We start from the raw sequence: 23,769 nt of genomic DNA, 5'->3' as shown, positions 1-23,769 counted from the left end.
ACGGTGGGAGAAAATATAACATGTGGCCACTAGGAGGTGCAGAAAACAAGTTAAATATCAACAATACGGGGAATTTGCGTTTGTCTATAAGAGTGCATTCAAAACACAGTAAGAGAAATTAAAATGGTAAAATCGAATCAAATAATTGAAGAACAATTTTTTTGAAAACATTACCATAAAATATATAAAAATAACATGTGTATAATGAATAATAAATATCGAAAATAATAACAATAAAAAAGAGAATGCTTTATTATTATTAACTATTCTAATTATTATAACATGTTGTTGTTTTTTTATAACATGTTGTCTTTTGTGTAACTATTTGGATAAGGACTGTGTTTGAACTGAACATATACCTTATAAATAGACACAATTGTTCAAGAATAAATGTAATTTTTAAAAGATGAAGATCTGTTGCCTCTGGAGGCTTACAAAAGAGTGAGTTTTGACTAAGGTTTAAGCTCAAAGAGGGTCAAGGACAGACTGTAAACAAGGTTTGATCTTGAATCAAAACACATCCACAGGGAGTAGCTGGTTCAGCTTGCACTGCCTTGTATTATTGGGCGTACACTGCAAAGCTATGTAAATGCTTATCTGCATCTAAACATATTTATGTATTCAATAAAGAGATGGAAATCAGTTATGGAGAAAAATATCATGTTTTAATTACATTTTAATCAGTGCGCACTGATGTATAAAACATTCAGCCCAGCGTGAGATTTACTCTTCTGACCTCTTACATAAAAAATGGCATTCGATTCACCATTTTTAATCAGAACTGGCATGAAATGTTCTCTTCATCCCCACAATGTCTCGATATAACAACTCAAAGTTAAAATCTCATTGAACAATTCTTCATGGTTTAAATACACAATACCCTCTTATTCTTTAAAAGCCAATTAAAATATGCAAAAGTACAATCCTTTAATTTTCTCATAAAAATGTAAATGACGCAAAATGGATACTTAAAATGATACAGCAATGACATCCCTTAAGTAAAGTGCAACGTGTAGGCTACATTAAATAAACTAAGGAACAACTGGGGTTTTTACTTCTCGTGTTGTTGTGGTTTGTAATGGGATGCAATATGAGGTCATCTTGCAACGAAACAAGGTTTTATTGTCTTTGACTTAATGAGTCTGTTGTCTTGTCCTAACCACTGGAGCAGTTTAAACTGGTCTCCTGTGAGACATGAAAACCTCCTATCACCTTCTCACAGCCAGAGACTCTTAAAGCTCCTGTGTGAACGCAGAAGAGCCGAGCTTCAATCTCTTACATACAGTCCACTTAAAGAGTATCCGGGACAGCAGCTAACACTCATTGTTTTTGTTTGATTTACTTAACCCAGTTCTTTCAACAATTTCCACCAAACTGAGTTGTGTTATGATGGCAATAACTGCATCATGTGCCATATGACTTGATTAGGTAAATCCAACATTATCTGGTCAACGTGTTTTGAGGTCAGTGTCCAGTCTTTCCCTACAAAACATATGACTGCTCTAAAAGCAGAATCTGTCATGGGAAAGGTTTTGGTATTGTAAGCATTCTGGTTAATGTTTGTTGTCAGAGTATTTGACCAAAAACAGGTAGGTGGGATTTGGCTGAATACAGTCAAACAATCGATTGTTTACACAGATCTGTGAGAAGAGTCAAAGTCAAGTCAAAGTCAAAGTCCACTTTATTGTCAAAGTTTCCACATGTGTTATACATACAGAAAATTGAAATACCGTTTCTGTCAGTCCCACGGTGCAAATATAAACAAGAGCATATAACATAAAAAGATAAGAGCGTAGAAAAAAAAGGGGGGGGGGGGGGGGGTAAAAAGGGGTATACAAAAAAAACCCCCCAAAAACTAAGTAATATATACATATGTTCGACACAATCAACACAGTTTGACGGTAGTGCAAGTAGTTCTTTAGTGCAAAAAAATACTTTGTGCAAAGTACATTTTCAGTAGCAAGAGCAGAAGAGTTGTAGAAATACCAGTGTAGCCTTAAAACATGGGGAATCAGCAAACTAGTTAAATAGCCAGCTGTCTGCTTATTTGTTAGCTAGTTTGTTAGCTAGCTTGTATCTCCACCATGCATTCATGCTAGACTACCAACAGAAACTACGCCTAACAGTAGGCTGGTGGCCAGCAGCAGATTTACCTCTGCACCACTCCCAGCCACTCCAGAGAAGGACAAACTACCAAGCTAACCAGCTAGCCATCCTGGAGCTGGGTCCCCTCTCTTCCCGCTCTCTCAGCAACGATTCACTTGATGGCCTCAAAAAGCTTTTTTCTCAATCCTTTTACGGAAAGCTGAAGATTCCTTCATTAATTCAAACCGGATTTAGAAAAAGGTGACTATTTAATTTCTGTTCTATAATCAGAGCTTTTGTAGTCTCAATAAAAAACTGATTCATTTTTCTTTTGTTATTATCTGAACATTAAGTTGGATTTTCTTAACAGTTTGTGATATATTCAAACACTTTTAATTATTAACTGATTACTTCAGTAGTTTTACGTGTCTTTAAATTGAGTAGCATTGAGACAAGAATACAGTGGTGCTTCTCAGAGTCCAGCTTTAGCTCACAGATTTAATAATTATATATCCAAACCTTTTTCACTTGCCACACTAAATGTTAGACCAGCTGCAAAATGTCAAGCAGTACATAACTATCCTCCATAGAGAGCAGCAGAGCTGTTGACATCAAGGATTTGATTCATGCCGCTGCTTGTCAGTCATTTTATTTTGAACAGCCTCTGCAGAGCCAATGCCACAGTGAAGAGGATCATTTCTGATGAAAGGGTTTATCCCTTTTGCTGACTGAACCTCATCCCAAAATAGTTGAAAAAAGTGTAACCCTAAAAGAAAATGACATATAGAATGAGATGATTAGAAATGAGCATTTAATCTACAATAATTGTATCAAATTAATTATGCTCTGTATTCTACTTGACAGTGAAAGTTAATTCATTTTAAATCAAACAGGCATTTGTGATATGAATATTTGAAGTTCTTAAATCTTTCATTCAGTTATATATAATAAACCTATAAGCCACAACATGTGATATCTATTATTAATTAAGCATTATGGCGGCTAAAGTGTTGAAGAATAGTGACTCTATCTTGACAATGAACCAAATCAGAGCCGAACGATGCCTTTGTGCAGAGCTGGTCTGGAGCATTCAACATATCCATCCACAGGCATTATTTTATAATAGGATCATACAGTTTGTGGATAAAGACTTTACAGTTCAAATGGCCACGTCTCATCATACTACTGTAGTTTTCTCCTTAAAAGCTCCTCCTATTGTGATAACTGTATGTTAATATTCACACAGATTGTCAATTTTGGGAATTTGGTGAAACTGGGTTTACTGTAGCTCTTACTGTACATCTACTACCAAGCACATATTACAGCGAAGACATATGTACAAAATAGTACATCAGTGAAGTGTTCAAAATGTATATTTTAAATAGTAAAGTTGATAAATACAACATAAATCTGCACTAGATTGTTTTGTTTGTTTGAAACTTGAATAAGTATATTTTGAACACATCAATTACTGTGTATAACTGACACATGTATGAACATATTTTATACTGACAGCTTTTAACAAAACTAGCAAACATTATCATTTTATTTGATTGTTGTCTTGAGTAGGTCATTATATTTATGTGTTAGATTATTAAGTAGGGGCATCAATGTTAAATATTACAAGGAGAAGGAGTGAAATCAACATATGGTGTACAAGACCAAGAAGCAAAGGTCCTGAAAGTCAGTTTGTGGATGATGAAGTTCAATTCCTGCATTTTGAATTATGTGTAGAAGCAAAGTCTATCTTTACATTTGAAATGTGATTTTCAAACTTAGGGTCAATTTGTAATCATTTAGGTCAACAGATTTCAGGAGTATTTTAGGTCAGGGGAGGGAACTTAACTGAATTTGAAATAGGCAGAACATTTTGAGGAAAGCAGAGTAATAACCAAATGAAGTAATACCAATTGACTCAAACCTGTTGAAGCTTCTAACATATAGACAACATGTTTGTATTGATTTGAATAAAGATGAACCTCAACAGTTGATACTTCAGTCACTATATTTGTCTGCTCCAATGAATTTGAGGTAACTTACAAAAGGGGGCGCTGTTGAGGCAGAAAATCTGTTCAAAAAGCCGATGGATGGCAGTGGTTGTTCTCTTCATACTGACATTTTTAGTGAGCCCTTATTAGACAGACAGGACACAAATGTAACTGCTGACAGAAAGCATTTATCTCTCTAATAGTTAAGTGCGTACATTTGAATTTGTATTACATCTACATGAGTACATCTATTAGATACTGAAGAGGTAACACTTTTCTAGCAGTTCCATCAAGGTAAAAAAAATCCAGGTATTTTTTGCTCCAGAATGTAACTTTGAATTTCCCTGTCTTTAGGTATCTGCGTTGTGGAAGTCAATACTGACCATCATTAGTTAGTTTAATGTACTTTGAGTAAGGTGAACTCCATGTTACTTGACAATGAGGGTTTTTCTCTGTCTAATCTTATCTATAATAGCAATTAACAATTCCCCACTCTAAAGAAACATTAAGTTCAAATAGATTGGCAAAATAAAAACTGTCAATTGTCCATTAAGGCTAAGAGGGGCGGACAGGTGAGAAATTAAACTTGTTGAACGTCTTGTGAGTGACTTGAATCAGTGATATTCCTAAAAGCTGAGAGTTTCTCAACTATACCGGTCTCATCTCATATACGGTGTCACTGCAAAGTCCTTAGAGGTAAATGTAAAACTCAAAAACCGCCGCACAAAGGGAATACACCACATCTACCAGAGTGCCTTAGTATTCCTATATTTAAGTCTAATGGTAGAAAATTCAAATCCAGTGTAAAAAAAGGTTTGATATACTCCAAACAAGGTTATTTAAATTGTATTAATATGGAGAGGGTTTTGCATTTATCTCTCTGAGAATGAATATTTTGGGGTGAAAACTCTCCCTGACTGACTTAAGTTAATACCTCTGTACAAAATAGGTAGAGTTAGGGATTTAGTTAAATTCAGAATATTCGCACCTGTGAAGCGCTCAGGTTTTTGAATGATGGAGGGTTATTTTACAAGCTTTTTGTCAGCTTTTACTCAGACCGTGGCACATTATTGTTTACAGAGCATTATTTCACTGTTTAACATCATACCAAACATTTTTAGACAGTGTATTTCAAAATGTCTCAAATACAGTCCAGACAACTCTGCTTCTGTCAATACCTAAATATTGCCTTTATGTTAAAGATTAAACAATATCAGCAATAGAATATCAGGGCAAATTTTGACTCCCACATTGTCAATAAAAACATATTGAATGTTGTTTTATTTTTGTTGGAAAGCCTTATTTTTGACGACCACTCACAGTGAGACCCTAAATATAAGAACACGTTTTTTCCACAAGGCACACTAATCCAAGTAATACTGAATATGTCCTTATACATAAAAATGATTGTCTCATCACCCATATAACTGAGGAGTATAAAATGAATTTTTAGAGTTGAGGAAAAACGTTATAATCTTTATTCTCACACAGTATTTGGGTCATATCAACAATAGCATATCTTTTCAAGAGCATGCTTAAAAACACCCCATATGGAGCAAAAAACGGACACTTTCATTCAACAAAAGCTATTAAATATAATTTACAGGGGAGAGAAATCTTCCACCGAAGACAATGATCAAACACAAGTAGAAAACTTGAATTCCTTGATATGATCTATAGACAGTGAATTCAAACTCATGAGCTATTAATCCTCCATGGTCCCAAATTAACTTATGAAACTTTATATATATACACACACAAATGTGCTACACAGAGCAGCAATGTTAGAGATATTGTCAGGATGTAAAAAATCAAAGTCAATTGGACACCCTAAACAGATGCAGCTCACTGTATACATTGACTAATGTAGGACTGACTGTATTGCACTAGTGATTTCTACTGTTTAAAACAACTATAAGGTGTGTTACAACATACTCCTCGTGTCCTCCCTTTTGACATGATCAAGTGTCTTGTCGTGGCACTTGGTCTTTTTGTTCTGGTGAGTTTTGACATGTTTGGCCAAGTGGTCACTCCTCATGAACCTCTTGCAGCAGTCCGGGCAAACAAAGCGCTTCTCCCCCGTGTGAGTCCTCAGGTGTCTCTGCAGCTCGTCCGACCTGGTGAAACTCTTCCCACAGAACAGCCAGTTGCACACAAACGGCCGCTCTCCAGAGTGCCACCTCAGGTGCGCTTTCAGGTGAGAAGTTTTCCCGTAAACTTTCCCGCAACCGGGTATGTGACAAATGTGTTGCTTCTTCTTCCCGGGCTCGTCGCTGGAAGTGGAAGACTGGCAGTTTGGACACCTGCACCTCCTGCACCGCCGCGCAGTCGCGAGGGGGGACTTGGTGTGCAGCAGAGCCGCAATTTGCGTCTGATATTGCGCAAAGTCCGTATGTCCAAGAACCAAGCCCCTCTGCAGCTGGAAGCGATGATGACCGAGAGAGGCAGAGTGGCTGACATGGTTGCCCTGCTGGAGGCTCCACCACGGAATATCCTCTCCAGGGTTTGGGGACAACTGTCTCTGCTGCTGGTGCACAAGGCCGGACGGTCCCGTGACAAAACTTGGCATTGAAGGAGGAATGGGAGTTGGGGCTGCGTAACTTACGGCGGGGACGTAGGTGGGAGGGCAGGATGACTGCAGAGACTGCATGGAGCAAGGTAGCATCTTCACCGGGGAGAAGTCATAGGGGTACGAGGGGTCCGCCGGAGGGGTAAGGGGCAGTTCGTGGTGCGAGCTGAAAGAGCTCTGGATGTGCGCAGACAGCTGGGGCTTTGAGGATAGTCCAAACGTGGCGTTGCCGGCCAGGCTGCTCTGAGGGGTCCCCTCGTTAGTCCACGGGTGAAATAAACGCGAAGGGGAGCCCAGCGTTGGGTCGTAAGGGACCTGGATGAAATCTGTGTGGTTTGATCCGTGGTGATGCCCGATCCGGTTACAAGTGGCAGCCAGGAGTGCCAGCGGGGAGTGCTTACAGTTCTCTGGAGAAGAGTTGGGAGTGCGATCCTGGAAAACCGAGACACGTGTTTTTATATTAAAACCGTTTTCAAACACACTTTACGAGGTTAAAAAAAAGACAAATGATGTGCTATGTTTGAATATTTATCCAAAGGATGTTAAAACTGTTTGTCTAAATGTAATGTGTTCTAAATCCTGTCGCCTGAATCGTACTGATGTGACATAAAAGTTGGCGTAATGTCTCTGCAGCAGTCATTAAGACTCAAACAATTATCGTTTGTAATAAAATGATATGACGCTGGACTATCAAAGTAACACAACTTTTATCTTTGTTAAATATAAACGACTCGTTTCGCAAACGTAAATCAACTCGCATGAGTGAGTTTACAAGTTATTAAAGTTAACAGAAACTTGAGCACAAACCTGGAGAAAAGCCTGGAGTGTTTCATTCCGCAGTACAGCCACTGCTGCCATGGTAAGCGTCCTCCTCCCTCTCGATGAAAACAAATAAAAATGAAAGCTCTAATTTAGATAAATGTGAGCATTCGCAGTAAAATGTCGCGTCGAGCAGGTCTCCACTCTTCAGTGCTTCCTCTCTCCGAGATATCCTTGGTCTATCTGAAGAGTGAGGGATCACTTCTTAGAATTTGATAAGGACTTTGGTGGGCCGCCAGCCAGTCAGAAATAAGATTTATTACTTTGAAGTTTGCCGCTGCCCAATCATCAAAGAATAGCGGCTCTTTGAGAGGGGAAAGCAAATCCTTTGAATCCACAAAGCTCCTATGGTGTGTTTGTTGGTCTGGATAAAGGAGCTGATTATTAGGGGGGATGGGAAGGGAGGAGATAAAGGCGGGACAATTAATGAAGTAATCACTATGTGGGAAATGTATATACACAAATAATTGGATTTTCTTGATCAAAGACCCCCATGCCGCCTGGAGACCTCAGTATTGGATGCTGTAGTCATCTGATCCTCTTTTTGTAATTAAGGATTTGTAGCAGAACCCTATGTGACAATGTGACATTGTTATCTCTGGAGATCTCCAGCGTTGCCTGACTGTTTGATGGAGGAAAGGAACCAAATCAAGTGACTCAACACAAAGTTCTCATCTCTCAAGAATCTGCGACTCTTTTACATTTTTAATTTGAATTACATTTTCTTTGTTGTTCCTTTGAACTACAACACGGTATTAAACACTTAATTATGCCCTCTCTGAATTATTTAAATACTTAATTCTCCCTCACTCATTTCAATCATTTGTTTTATCAGGACCTTATTTCTAATTTAGAATTTGTCTCTTTGTTCAGCATCAAAATGTAAGCTTAGAGCCTTAGGGTAAAACCCCAGCAGCTAATTCAAATTATAACATGTTACTTAACATGACACAAAAGGGAAACCTCTGTTTTAAATCAGGTGACAAAAGCAGCACTTGAAATGGTGATGTCTCAATTGGGTCTGGGGAGGAAGTTCAGCACAGGATCTCGTCCACTCAAGCATCCAAATTAAACAAAGGATATTTATAGTATAAGGAACCCTGACACAAAGGCTACTGGCATAAAATATCATATTCCATCCTGTTTTTGTTTCAGAATATTTAATAAAAGTATGCGGTTTTCTTGAGATAATATTCAAAGTTTTGTCGAAATGGAAGTTGTAGTTTTCTATATCAACTCTCTGATCTTTATCTGGCTTCCCTGAAGAAACAATCACTGTCCTCTCAACTAGTTTGGAGCGGCAGATTTTGAATTAGATCTGTTCCTTTGATGGGATTAATGTTCCCAGTCCTCTCCCACGGCTTTACACACAGTCATGAGGGAAAGGGGGAGTCCTGCTGGGCTGCACTGGAGCCATGTTAAACTACAAAACTGGCTACAGGAGTGGTGTAGCCACACTGTTGACTGATTAAAAAAGTGGAGATTAACCTTGTTTACATGAAGTTATGGCAGCATTGGGCAATGAAGTGTGTTGTGTAGAGCATATAAAAAGTATGCAGAAAACAGGAAAGTCACTACTGTGAATTCTGAGCTGCATTGTATGAAAGAGAGAACGAGTGCTTTCACTGTTACACCTGTAAAATCACCTTACAGAGGCCACGCTATAAATGGTTGAAACCTGAAACTCCAAATGCGTGGTTGGATTTTCATGCAGACTTAAGAAATATTTGTACCACTTTTAACAAGTCACCCTATAACACGATTTACAACTAATAGCTTCATCAAGGCTTTAAAAATAAGTTATAATCAATTAAGATAAACAATTTAGATTTCCAAGTTGAGCATACTTCTGTGGAATGTATCCATATTCAGCAGGAGAGAGAAACCCATAAGCATTTTAATAATGGCACTGTTGGTACTACAAATTATACACTTTTGCATTTTAGTTTTTAAGGATTTAAGAAAGAAGCTCCAAACTGGAAAATGAAAATGACATTTGGTGTGATGCCAAGTTGAGTCAGGGTCGTAAAGTTGGGAGGGACCACAGCCATATTCACACTTGGCCTTCAATTTGATCTACACACTAAGCTTTGTGACTGCATCTTGCAAAGACAAACAGGTGACAACATTTGGCAACACACGAAAACTTTCCAGGACAAATTTTGCCAAAACAATTTATAAATGATTTCAATTAGAAAGTTGACCTTAAACAGAACCGACTGTGAATTGTACTTTTAATGCACAAGTATTGGATTTTGACACAATACAACTCAACACAGGTGGAAAGCATTCAACTAAATTGCTGACCAGTTAAGATGTCACTTCAGTAAACATTTTTACAGTCAACTGGGAAGTTTGTATTTGTGCAGAAAAAAGTCCTGTCAGTTAGAGTTTGCTGCCAGGTTTAAATGTCAGATAAATGTCAAATGTTGTAATCTGCTCTCCTATGTCAAACCAGAAAACTGTTAAAGTAAAGGGAAAATCCACCAAAAAACAGAAGTAACATTTCTATATGATCCTGAACAGCAGCACTGCTTTCAGTACACTGAAGAATTAGATGTTAATTCTGATTTAGGGTGTATTTCCACTTAAATCAGCTTTACATGTAAGCTGTCATGCTATGCAAAGGCAAATTTCAGACATATTTGACGAGTGCAAGAATTTTGTGAACCCTAAGAATTACCAAATTATTGATATCTTCCTTTGAGATATTCGGTTCAGCCCTAAATGCAAGTTCTTACATTTTAATGCATCTCAATGGGACCCCAGCTGAGAGATGGATTTGGCTGAGCAGGACTTTGATATATTTTGTAAGAAATTCATGACTGTGTGCTCGACACAATGTCCAGCCCCTGAGGTAATTTACTTACTCCAAACCTGTACCATCTTATGGCTATGCCTCGAGTTTTACAGGGTCACCTAAGCCATGTTTTGGTTAAAGGGAAAAAAATCCTGCAGCATTTCATGGGAAAATTAACTTGGAGGAAACCCCATTGCAATATTTTCCTGCCTGTAGACTCAAAGGTTTGAACATGGATACAGCCACCATGTGTGTATTTCATATGGTTCTAGAAAGCATGTGTATGAAATGTTCAAAACTGTACTCAGGGATTACCAGAATATCTAAAAAGAAGATGCAGTCCTGCAGTGGGTTCCGTAAACAAAATGAAACAAGCTCATAAAACTGAATCCAAGCCTTTTAAAATAAAGTAAAACATAGTTCAACAGGTGATGGAAAACACAACAGTAGTCAAAAGTCAGTAGAACTTATTTATTTGACCCATATAAAATGTCAGTTTATTAGTTATAAATATAAATGTACAATAGATATAGAAGCGTGTTGATTTTGGTTCAGGTCCAGTTCAGAGTCAAAAAAGGCAATCTGCAGAAGAGAAAGAAAAATGGCAGTGAAAATCCTGATTAAGCAGCACACAAAAGATTTCAATCACTATAACTTTATTTAATTCATAAAGTACATATTGCTTTGACCCCGAGTATATCTCAGATAATGGAGCTGCACGTGATCTTGACATTTTGAAAACTTTGAGCGAGCTGACAGTGAGGACTGTGGATTGGACAGAGTCAGGGGGCAACGCCACAACATGAACCCTTTTTAGCTTTCCATATTCTCCGAACAGATGGAGAGAAACACAGGTTCCACATCTGTCTCATACGAGAGATTTCAGAGAGGATGTTGGTGGGGGTGGCGAGGGTGCATGTGTGAAAGTGAGAGTGAGTTTGAGTGTGTGGGAGAGAGCGAGGGGAGAAGGAGAAAAGCTCGAGGCTACTGGGTACTTGAGCCGCTATAATGGTGTCTCGTATGAGAAAACATCTGTGAATTTCCTCAGTGATCTGCAACAATGTATAACTCAGAGCAGTCACTCAGCAGACCTTTTGAAGTTGCTGTCTGACAGAAAGCTGCCATTGTTCGCAGCCCCCAACACACAGAAACTCCAACTTTGGTCTCACTAATTTTCCCTGCAATGCGATACAACTCCTTTTTTTTCTCTTCCTCTCTCCCTCCTCTGAGCCTATGAAGCTGGAGATCACTGCATATTCAAGAGCAAAGAGCAAAGCCTTGGCAATGTGCAGGATTGGCCTGGGGTCACGTAAGGCGGGAAAGGTCATTTTACCTTCCCTCAGCCCACCCTGGATGCCTTAATCTAGCCCTAAAGAGGCAAACTCTCCCTGCATGAGGATGTACAACGTTACAGCCGGCACTGCTGTCAAATTATTACAATTCTATTAATCATATATAATGTGATATCTATTGTTTGAGTTGACATCTCTTCTGATTTTAAAACATTACAATAAGATTCAATGTTTTAGTAAGCTCAATAGTTTATATTAATAGGGCAATTTGAGTAGATCATGCATTAAAAAAAAGTTCAGACCTTTTGGAGAAACTTTAAAGAGAAACATTAACCTTTATCTTAACAAAGATAAAACATGTTAAATACAGTATTGTTTTGTCTTGCCTATGTCAAACCACCCAGTTAGCTTAAAATATCAATTAAAAATAGTTTGGGATAAAGAAAAAGGAGCATATAGGCACTATTTGAGCAGGTGATCTTAAGAGGCATGTTATAAAGACTGTAATATGACAGAGTGGGGGTCTCCGTAGAAAATTACACAAATAAGAATAATCATTATTAATTTTTTTCAGCTGAACCTCACAGTTCTTTATTCTGACCTCAATCAAAAGGCTGTTTGTTTGAGCACCAGGTGACACGTCCCTGCTCCTCCTGGCAGTGGCAAAAAGACAAGTCTCTGTAATGCATCCCAAACTGAAACAAGGCCGTGATAATTCTCACACTGTTACCCGTCCAGCGTTTATTCAATGGCAGCTGGTCCCACCATCTGGGAAAGCAGCATCGGGGCAAAACAAACAGGTTACACCTTTGGCCATGCCAAGTCTGTGAGTGCCCCGCTCCGTCTAAAAACTGAGAGAGGCTAATCATAATTTCACGCTCTGATTTGTCAAATCCCATTTCAGCCCCGCAGGAACCCCAAAAAACTTTTAAGTCCATAAATTCCATACTGTACAGGATAACAGCTTTGCCACACTGTGTTTTTATTGTTCTGGGTAAACCTGTTCTTCCTTCAGAGTTTACACCAGGAAGCAGCTGAATGGTTACATTTCTTTTGAAATGAAAAAGAAGCTGTAAGTCTGACCAAAACATTTGGTCACCACCAAGATTAGCAGCACAGGAACAAACTCTTATCTCCTCATGCATGCGTTTTATAATCATGCAAATGCTAACAACAAAACAGCGCATAGAGTGCCCTTAAAAAACTGCAGGTGTGAGGAAGCTGAAACAAAAGCCACTGTAACCCTAATGGCATCCCTTGTCATTAAGAGACCTTTGATGTATGTACTCAACAGACTCTTTTATCTCCTTCTTCCTCCATGCCTCTTACTCTCTGTCTCTACCCGACTAAACCAGTTTTTCTATTAATGCCGTCTTTAGGGAATGTTGTTTTGGTCAGAGCCCTCAACACACATCTGACATCTGGTTGCCGCTCATGTATGTCGCTTTCTTTGGCACCAATCATTAGCCACCGAAAAGCATCACAATGCAAAGTTTCTAGCTATTCTAAGAGTCTGTGCGTCCCCGGTCCTTGAAGTTGGTGGGAACAAAAACTATTAAAAACAGGACTTGGCATTCGTTCTTTAAAGAGCGGTACTATGCATCATAATGTAGTGTGATATATGTTTTACTTAACTGAAAATATGACGCATCTGGATATCAAAAGCACGTAAACTGCATTAAAACAGTATTAAAAAAGCTGCACAAAATACCGGTATTTAAACTCTCCCTTTGAACTCAGAAGATACAGAAACAGAACAATGTTGGCCTAATCGCGTTCTCTCTTTGAAGTGAGACATCACTATTAGGTGAAAAGGTAAGTATGCTTCTTTAGAAAATAAAAGCTTTTCATCATTTGTTAAGACTGCGGCTCGAGCAAATTTAATAAAGGTGGTTTTAAAACTTTGGATAACAGTGTTTTGGGGCTGCCTTGCATGTAGCTTTAATGAAAGTGCGGCGCATGAAGCAAATAGCTAAAATGGCAAGAATAACAGCAGCAGTAACGTTAGCCACATTAAAGGAGCTCTCTCTCGCACACCAGATGTTGATAGATTTAATGAGGAAAAACAAGGGGGAGCTGGATTCACGCAGACGTATTAAAGAAAACACAGGTGTCAGGCCTCCAACACCGACCTGACACTGCGTCTGTCCCTCAGCGTCCTGCGGACCCGTTAGCCAGCACACACAGAAGCTTCAGTTCATTAGGTCAGAGCGTCTTTCATGAGGGTGACGACAGTGTTTCATAACATTTGCCTTTTGCAGCGCATAATCAGTTAACCAAGATAATTACGTACACACCTCCGCTCACCTCCTCTCATATGCTAAAGCAGGCAATCAGCCAAGGAGCTAATTTGGCAGAGAAAAACAGGGGAAGAAACACACACTCTGAAGCCATTCGTCACCACAGTCCAACCTTATTATTCCAACTAGCGAGCCTATTTGAAATTCCTCTCCGTGGTAAAACAGGGCCAAAATAATCAAGGGAGCATGATCACACTTAATTGATTCAGTGTACTTTTAAGATGCACTACAGGGTGCTGGGGTGACCTATTTCCGACTGCTCTTCAGAGGAACCAACTATCCCAGCAAGGGAGTAATGCACAACGAGGATTTTAATTATTGCAGGATCTGTGGCTAGGACCGGAGGTGTAATGCTTCTGAACAGACTGTGACACCACATTATAACACTGCCGACTGGGGTAGAACTTTATCATCTGGTGTTTTATATCAGGATCAATTCATTATTTTACTTTTGATGCAGCTTTATTATGTAAGCTAATTTGACCATTAAAAACAGCTGAATTCTACTTAATCTTTTGGAGAAATACGTACATATCCACACATAATTTGAATTAAATACCTACTAGATATTATGGCTGCTATTGTATGTTCCTTTTCATAGTCTTGAGGACGCAGTAGTGGCATGTAAGCAAGTACAATCCAACACTGTGCTCAAAAACTATTTTTAGGTCCTTTAGTTGAGTATTTTATTCTAATTAATACTGCTGCTTCACAATCATTTAGAGGGTATGTCTACTCTTACTCAACTTCCTTGCAGAAAAAGTACACAGCCTAAGATGAGCTAATAAAATACAACGCATGGGTTTAGTTTAACTACAGTATAAAGGTTAACAATCACATATGCATAGAAATCTTTACATTTTTCTGCAAGTACTCTTGTAACATGGATGCATGACTTGTACTTGGACTTGTTATAGAGTATTTTAAACGCTTGAATGTCTACTTTTTAAGTAAAGTATATAAACACTTCTTGCACCACTGCATATAGTGGATTACTTCCAGGAGATGTGTAACATTTATGACATTTCCAATTTACCGTACAGTCTACATATCGTATCGTAGGAAAATGATGAGGTCATATGTTATCTCAAAAAGTAATGTAAAGAAATGCCTTAAAAAAGAAGAAATAACAATTTAAAAAATGATGTGTATGTGATGAGTCAATCTCAACTGGAGTCTGACCCCCACGGTTCTTAAAAAGTGACATTCTAACATCTTGGGTCTCTTTACACCCAACAGGATTCGGTGAACCTGAGCCTAAGAGAAACCGCTATCTCTGTCTCTTTATCTAGGCAGAGCTCTAATGTTTTCCCCACTGAGTGTAAGGAGGATGAGAACCTCAGTCATACCACCATACTCTTCCTATTAAGATCAAAATCTCCTCTCGGGCCCTCGGGTGTCAACAAAGGGAGATGCAGTAAATGATATGCAAATTGAAAAGAAAAAAACCCCCCTCCACAAATCAACTCGCCAGCCCTGTATTTCCGACACTTCACATCTTAAAAGAAGATTCCTGTATTTAGGGTGAAATTCAAAGTGAGGTCTAACTCTGGGTGTGTGAGGCTGTACGCGGTGATTCCAGCTCTCAGACAGCACAAAGCCCCTCTAACTACAGCGGCTCGCTCTGGGAGAACTCGCAGGGAGAGTTTGAGGTTTCAGGAGGATTTGTCTCCGGATCCGTCTTAGACAATCGACATAATGCTCAAAAATAGGTAGATTTTACCGAGTCAGGTTAACACCACAGGGTTTAAAAAAGGAACACCGTGCCTGCAAGATGAGGGGCTCCTTAGAGTCAAGGTGGAGCAGGGCTAAAACAAATCTAGATGAGTCAAATGCTTTTCATTTGAAGGTACAAACTTCTAAAATAAACTATTTGAAGGCACTTCTTTTGTCTCAGGCATTTGTCGTTGTTGTATAGACTGAAGAATCAATCAATCAATAATTAGTAGAAACATGGACAATAAGAGTAATCGTTTCTTTCAGCCCTTGGCGTAGAGCTTAACCATCTGACATTACAACTGCAAATGGGTGCTCAGCATTTATTTGTTTGTTGTGACTTTGCAAAAATGTCTCCCATTAATAAAACCTCCCCTCCCCAGTGCCCCACATGATGCTGCATTTTTTGTGCTACATGTATTGTCATTAACTCAGAACATCTGTACAGTATAACAGCAGTTTGTAAGCTGAATGATTATTTCTTCTTGACTGCAGGTTCTAAAGCCCCCCAAACAACACCATTATAATATTAGACATGTTTGGAATACTGAGAGGCAAAATACCAGCAAGTCAAGCACAGGACAAAAAACAAGTGTGATAGTAGACGTTTGAAGCCCCTTCTGGCAAAATGTAAAACCCATGATTCTATATTTGAGCATTAGGGCTATTAAACCAGCAGAATTTGGCATAAGAAGTTCCTGTAAACACTTTCCAACCCCTTTAGATTAGCAGCTGAGGGCATCGCTGGTACAGGTCTCTTACTCTGCAGCTACTTGCTCCACATGCCACAGCACTTCTAACACTGTGCGTGTTCTTTGGAGTGTCTGTCTACATGTCTGGTGCGTCAGTCTTACCGGTTGAAATGGTTGTAAGGCTCAGCTCTGACTGACGAGGGGCCCACTAAAAAGAGTGGGAGGGGGGGGCGGTCGCGTACTCTTCCTCGGGGATTGACTCCACAGTTGACAGTAATTTGTAGTACTCATCTTCTCCATCCAGCACTTTGATTTGACTGTGATGGAAAGAAGGCGAGGGAGTGGTGAGAGGTACAGACTTGATGTTAAAATCTAGACATTTGGAATAAAAACCACATTTGCAGAATCAGTGATGAGGCATGTATTTTTTTTACTGAGATGAACCAGGATGTCATTTATTGTACAAATACAAGTCAGACCTTCAACAATTAAAATTAGCATGCTGACAAAGCCTTAATGTGTAACCCCCTCTCTAATGACGCAGAGCAACTGCTCAAAAAAAGCCTGTTATTTTCGGCTCTCCATTTACATTATAAGAAAACAACTCCATTTCTGGATTCTCCTATTCCACAAAGGGCCTGCTCTGTTTAGAGTTGCTGTAAGTAGGAAAGCAGTTATTTACCCAAGTTTTCTCGGCTTCCTCTTGCTCCCCTGGTAATCCAGAGTTCTCTGAGGAAAGGGCCAAGAGCACACAGTCAAAAGATGAGCAGAGAGTCATTAATTTTTAATTCAAAGTGATTTTGTGTTGAATGCAAGCAGATGCTGATAATATCAGAAGTCACAGCATAATTTTTTCTGATCAAAGGGCTCAAGTGAGTCTGATGAAGCATGCATCTTGCTCAGCTTTGATAAACCACATCAATTATTCACCGTGAAGGCAGACATCCTGACATGAAAGCAACAGATAAAGAGCATAAGCACATGTTCAAGACAAGAGGCAGAGAAGCGTGGGGGTGGGGCTCCAGGGTCTGGCACAGGTAGGTTTAATTGTATTATCATGTGGAACCAAAGTCAGACAAAGGCCTTTATCGGCACTTTGAACTCACATTTAGCTGGTTGTAGTACAGGCTGTCTTCAGGGCTGTTGAGCAGCTTGGGCTGCTGGCCCCGCCGGCGAGGAGTTCTCTGCTGCAGCTTCATCACTGGACCTGCAACAGAGGAAAAATGAGGGCAGGGATCCAACCAAGCAAAACAACAACAAGCACCGACATGATGATACTGATGGTGATGACAGCAGCAGTAAACAGATCCTGCCCTCCACTTTTTAAATCTGCTCCCTCGTGTGACAAAGTGGCAGAGGAATATTTTAAATTTACATTGGTTAAGGTTTAAGATTATGTAATTTCATCGATGAGCTGACTCAATAAGAGATTATCATTACATAAATCCACACGCACGTCCATATCTAATTCTATCTCTCCTCACAGGTGCACACCAGAAAAAAGGTTAATTTGTGTAATGGCTAAAGTGCAGAAGGAGGCAGATGTGAGAATGTGTACCGGTATTAGTTTTCAGATTTTTCAAATACTGTTAATGAAAACCCAACAAAAACAAAGTAATTATTGAATGTGTTTATAGTGAGGCTCAATATGGCCCACAAATTAAACTTTTGCTACTCTTATATTGTACTTATCAAATATCTATGTTAAAATATATGTTAATGAGCCACATTTTCAAATAAATTCAGTCATTTAGAATGTAAAACATTTTCTAACAAATCTTAGTTGATGTAAAAAACCCAATAACTTATTTCTATAACAAGCTTGAAATTGAACCTTCATATTAACTCTTATTATAAGCAATCTGAGGCTTCTGTTTTAAGGAATGAGCTGCCAACAAAATAAATGAACAGCTAAAGAGAGATGGGATGTAGGCTGTTTTTTTCTTAAAGCATTTTCAAGTATCGTGCATTATTCACCTACATTTGATTTGTTTTGCTAACTTATAACTTATGAGGCAATATTCACCTCTATAAGTGGCCCAGCTCTCCGTATATTTTTCTGTATGTGGCCCTCTGTGAAAAAAGTTTGGACAACCCTTTTCTAATCTAAGAAAGTGAATATGCATATTTCCCAAAATGTCAAACTCTTCGGTGGGGACGGACCCCGAGATGGCAGTATAAGGACTATCTCCCGAATCAACACGATAACAAAAAAACAAAATCTAGCAATAACAATAAATAAACACAAATTAAGCAGAAATGGAAAGGGGAGGAAGATCAAGAAGACACATTTTTAGGAAACTCGACAATACAACCTGAAATGACAGACAGAGGAGACATGACTGACATGGAGAGTGGTGTGGATGACGAGCTCATGGAGACTGAAGCAATGGATGTGTTGCGCGCACGTTTGAAAGATAATGTCAAGGAAATGTAGGACTCAGAGTTGACCTCATATAAAGAAGACATTTAAAAAAGAGATGCAGGAAGAACTCGTAGACTTTAAAAAGGTGCATTAACCAAAAGCAACAGAAACAACGAAGGAGCTAGCATCACAAACCACGAGAATTGAGCTAGCCGAACAGAGGTTAGCGAGATAAAGGGAAGGAACATGGATGTAAAAGAGGCTCTTCACTCTAACTTTGAGGCTAAATTCACATAAAATAATAGCGTTTTGTTCTAGCATAGCAGAAAGTAGAGGAAAGTATCTGCATAACACTTTCTTCCTGTCTCCCCAATACCATTACAGATTACAGAATTTGATATGTGGTTATGTGGGTGAGTTGTCTATTTTAAGTAAACTATTAGCTGGCTTATAAACACTCCATTTCCACCAATCCAGAATTCACATGGACCTTAAAAAACCCTACACTGACTCAGCAGATCTACAGGAGTCTGGAAGATGCTCACCCTCCTACTTCCTACTGTAATCAATGACACTAATGTGAGCTGTGGCTAATCTGTTAAACATAGTAAGAAGTCATTTGTTTCCCACCCATTGAATGTTGTCTCTTCTGCCGCTTCACTTCCAGAAGATAACCCTATCTTTGGCAGCGTAGCGTTGTTTTCCTTGATTGTTCAAAACAGTGTACTGAATAATTAATTATTCATCGCACCACAGACAGAGAAATGTTACTGACGACTTACAAAAGATAACGAGCTACTTAATAACCCGATTATTTAAACACAACAACTATGAAGGCTTGTTACATTCTTCGATTCAGCACACCCAGGGTTTCAAAATTCATAGGTTACAGAAGTGTGTTTTACAGCCGAGACACCTTTACAAGGAAGCATCTATATTTAATGTCAGATAACGTTTCATCTTCTTCGCCTGCGTTTCGGGTGAGACAGGACATTTCTTCATCATCTCTTGCTACCTCGGCTTCTCTACCTTGACTAAAGCTGCATTTGCTTTTTCCATCTTAACACTACTTTGTACTCACTTTGAACAGACCTCATCACATCTCAATCCTATACATCAAAGAGCAAGCCCCCCCCTGCACCCCTCCATATTTCCTCGGCTTTCTTGATGTTATTCAAACCAGCACAGGTTTACTCAAGTCACACTTTGTAAATGCCCAGAAAGTTCCTCTCAGTTCTGAGATATTAGCCAACTTTTACTGTGAATCTTATCTATCGGTGCCTCTGAGGTGTTAACCGACCACAGTGTGAATCTCTGTCCCCCCTCCCCCCCCTGAGCATTAGAGGATATTTGGATATATTTAATGTGCTGAGGAAAATAGCTGTGGAAGAAAAACAGGTTTACAGCTGTACCAAAAGCCCTTTCAATTGAAATATTAAATCAAATGCAGCTGTACAAAGTTGCTTTCTGAGACCTCAAGAGCTGCATCTATGTTGTGATGAAAACAAATAAACCAGCTGAAATAAAATATTTGCACCTTACATTTGAGTTAAACAATATGTATTTAGGACATTGTTGTGCTAATGATGAAGAATGGATTTGATAAGCAAATGTTTTATTCCCCTGAAATTGCATCAAAGCATTCAATCACAATTAATGAATCACAACGTCCTTGAATGAAGTTTCAAAATTCCTCTCATTGTTAAATAGACTGCGGAGTCCATGTTTTAAGCAAACACATGATTAGTTTATTTTAAAAATAGCAACTACATACATTTAAATGTCAGGCTCTAACTCTTGAATGTAATCACAGCAAGCGTTACAGTATTTGAGTTGAATTTCTGTTGTATCCGAATGATTCAGTCCTTATATATAAAAACTTAAAGTGTAAAGTTACATTTTTAACCTCAAGGGCTGCAATCTTGTGTCTATCTGAGTCTTGAAAGCAATAAGTTATTGATATTTACAGATGAACTCTGTGTTCTCTTTGTTTTATGACCCAATACCTAAAGCTAATAATAATTCCCATTAGCTGAAAAGCTAGCAGCAGCGGTTAGCATGCTAACATGGTTAAGATGGTTACCATATAGCAATGATATTATCATTGTCAGCGTGAGCATGCTGACATAAGCATCTAGTTTAACACCATATAACTGCATTTTCTTCTTTGTTTTTGACACTTTAGACGCGTTCATATGTAATTATAGTTGGTCATTCAATTTGTTTAATGGTACAAAAGGGAGTAAGTTAAAAATGCATTTCAATCCTTGCGGTAATATAAGTTCAGAAAATTAGAATTGGATGTTATCCTAAAATGGCTCAGCTGCTGGGTGTCCTGCTGCTGATATGAAGCCTGAAACACGAAACACGGGGGTTGAGCATCACCATTTATCCATTATGACCTGCAGCGATTAGAGCGTGTAGCAGATCAGAGGATGGGTCAAAACTCCCATCTCTGTGCCTCTGTTTGGGAAATCACTGCCATTTGATCCAGGCCAGCCCCAGAGGAATGCTGCTCCTGCAGATATATTACAGGCTAGGAGGCTGCCAAACTGGCCTCTGGCAGGAGTGCGCGGCTTGGACATGAGGAGGCAGAGCTGGGAAGAGGTCAGTCAGCGGCTCACACTGGGGGTTTGCTAAATGATCGTGGGTAATGTCTGCTGTTTGGGGAGGGGAGGAATAATGGTCGGCTGGGAATACAGAGGCAGCGCGGTTCATACAATATTGATTTCTCCGTTTCAAAAGAAAGCCAAGCGGAGTTTGCTCTTCTCTGTGAGAAACTTACATATTGTACATGTTTGCTTCGTGAGATAAAAAGGACTGCAATTCTTTTTGAGATAGGTGTTTCTTTCATTTTCAAAGAGCAGCAGATGACTCGAGTTACGTCTCTAAATACCACTTTGAAATCCAGAATGCTCCTTCAAAAACAACATAAAAGAGCTGCTGAAAGGGATTTTTAGTGGAATAAATTAGAGATGTATCGATTTACTTCACAAATCACGTGCTTGAATCACCTGACTTCTCCCGGACCACAGAAAACCATTAGGGCTTTGTTTACTCAGATGGAGGGAACAGAGGCACCAAAAGACATGGATTTTAAGGAAAATGTGCAACCCAGACCTCTCTTTTTACCTCACAACTGACACACACACAGACACACACACACACACACACACACACACACACACACACACACACACACACACACACACACACACACACACACACAGACACACACACACACACACACACACACAGACACACACACACACACACACACACACACACACACACACTCAGACACAAGTATGCAAACATACACACGGATATTATTCATCAGTTGCCAGCAGATATCTGAAGTTGAAGAGGATTTCCAGAACTCTTTACTGCTCTTGAGATTTAGTATCGCTCTTTTTATGGATTTTTGAAAATCATACTTAAATAGCAACTCATGTGCTTTAAATTACAAGACAAACTGCTCAGGTCCTGCAGATAATGCTACAAAAACAGCCTGCATCTGTTTTCACTAATGCAAGCAGAGGATGTTGTTACTTACAACCAATTTTTCACACTGAAATCAATCATTTCCCCTGACAGCAAATTTGGAACTTTGACTCCCAAAGAAATGTTTGCTTGGAGGAAAAGTCTCTGAAGTTTGTGGAAGTCAATCATTTGTCACAGACCTAAAAGGTGTAATTTATAACTTAGACCTAGCAGGATGCGTAAAAGGTAGGAAGTGAGGAGGGAGATATGAATAACAAGGAAACCAGGTTTGGCAAAAATAGATAAAATATGCAAATTGGTGGCATTAAGCTTTTTCTCTCATAATCGGTGTGATCACTTTTAATTTATCAGATAAACGCTGTATTTTTTTTAATCCACAATAACAACTAATAAGGTCTTCAGTTTGGAAAAACTTTGTTAAACTACATCAAATGAGTCAAGTGCGAAATTACAGAGAACTTGGAGTATCATTTTCCACCTCGATTTTATGTCTGAGGAGATTATTCTGTTGGAATTGTGATGATGAGTAGTTTGGAAGTACATCCTGTTAACTACTCCCACTGACATTAAGAGGATTACGTAGGTAGCGTCAGACAGAGGCAACTCCTTCCGTTAAGTTGAGTCTTTCCTATCCCCTCCAAATCTCTGCTGCCGCTACGTCGAGCCTGTAATTTGCCTAAAACTGAAGGCATCTGGTTGAGACGCGGCGATACGTGGAGACAGACAGATCAATCAAAAGGCATGGGAGACAGCGAGAGGGTGGGAGCGTATTTGTCTAGAGAACATGGAGAGGGTGGATCATTTGTCTCGCAGATGCATGTTGATATAGTGATGCTGCTGTTGATGCTTTGAAGGTGTTGGTGGGTTGTGGGGGCAGCACCTGGTGGCTGCAAACCTTGTGGGAGGACATTTGGCAAGACTGAGGGGAGGGAGCGGGAGGAGAGGAAAGTGAGATGTAATGGTGAGTGTGGGTTTGACCTCAGTGTGGGTAAAACAGCATCCGTATTCCCAATGAGCTCGTTCAGCAGCAGCTTTAAAGCCCAGAGAGAGCTCAAGGCTACGAACAAAATCAACTCTTATTGACTGTACCATGTTATGCACTGAGGAAACATAACTATATCCAATAACTCAACACAAAGTTCAATAATTTTCCGCACCCTTTTTAATTTTTCATCCTAACGCTGAGGTTAACCATCTTCCAAGGCGCAGAGGTAATTGGTCTCTGTGTTGTTGCTCCACTTTGTCACTGTCTCTCTCTTGACATGTATGTTTACCACAACTATAATCTTCAAAAAGCCTGTTAACATAAGTAGCTCAGCTTTCATAAACCATAAAGTCAGCTCTGACTGATCCTCAGCACCATCCTGTTTACCACGCTGAGGAGCATAAGCAGCGCTCTGATCATATCTGCTGCTTGCTAGCAAAAGGCTTTCTTTCAGCACACGCCTCTGTGACTCATTTCCAAACATGTTGTATTAATATTCAGGTTTCGGGAGACAGGTGACGAGAGGTGACACCGTCTCTAGTGTGCAGCTTACATGACTTCACTGTGTATGTGTTACTTTCTCTGACAAAACACAGAAAATCAAAAATTGGTGCTGCAGACATCTGAGAGCGCCTGGAGTACAAAAAAGCTTTA

At 39.3% G+C, this 23,769-nt stretch overlaps 2 protein-coding genes across 2 annotated transcripts in view; both read right to left on the bottom strand.

Annotated features, from left to right (window-relative positions):
- Positions 1-5,562: 5,562 nt before the first annotated feature.
- Positions 5,563-7,780, bottom strand: sp5a (Sp5 transcription factor a). The gene is made up of 2 exons (XM_063888219.1): positions 7,450-7,780; positions 5,563-7,074 (listed from the first exon to the last, which is right to left on the bottom strand). The coding sequence occupies exons 1-2, from the start codon at positions 7,498-7,500 to the stop codon at positions 5,998-6,000; spliced, it is 1,128 nt and encodes a 375-aa protein (XP_063744289.1). The 5' UTR covers positions 7,501-7,780; the 3' UTR covers positions 5,563-5,997.
- Positions 7,781-10,723: 2,943 nt separating this feature from the next.
- Positions 10,724-23,769, bottom strand: part of myo3b (myosin IIIB) — a 52,369-nt gene continuing 39,323 nt past the window's right edge. Inside the window, exons 34-37 of the mRNA XM_063887938.1 lie at positions 17,368-17,468; positions 16,944-16,990; positions 16,424-16,578; positions 10,724-10,843 (exon numbers count right to left, since the gene is read on the bottom strand). Coding sequence (XP_063744008.1) covers positions 16,470-16,578; positions 16,944-16,990; positions 17,368-17,468 — 257 coding nt within the window. The 3' untranslated portion in view covers positions 10,724-10,843; positions 16,424-16,469. The remainder of the gene's footprint in view (positions 10,844-16,423; positions 16,579-16,943; positions 16,991-17,367; positions 17,469-23,769) is intronic.

Source organism: Eleginops maclovinus, chromosome 7 (genome assembly GCF_036324505.1).
Source record: "Eleginops maclovinus isolate JMC-PN-2008 ecotype Puerto Natales chromosome 7, JC_Emac_rtc_rv5, whole genome shotgun sequence".
NCBI lineage: Eukaryota > Metazoa > Chordata > Actinopteri > Perciformes > Eleginopidae > Eleginops > Eleginops maclovinus.
Note: the sequence above shows the minus strand (reverse complement) of the source record. Positions and strands in the feature narration are given on the sequence as shown.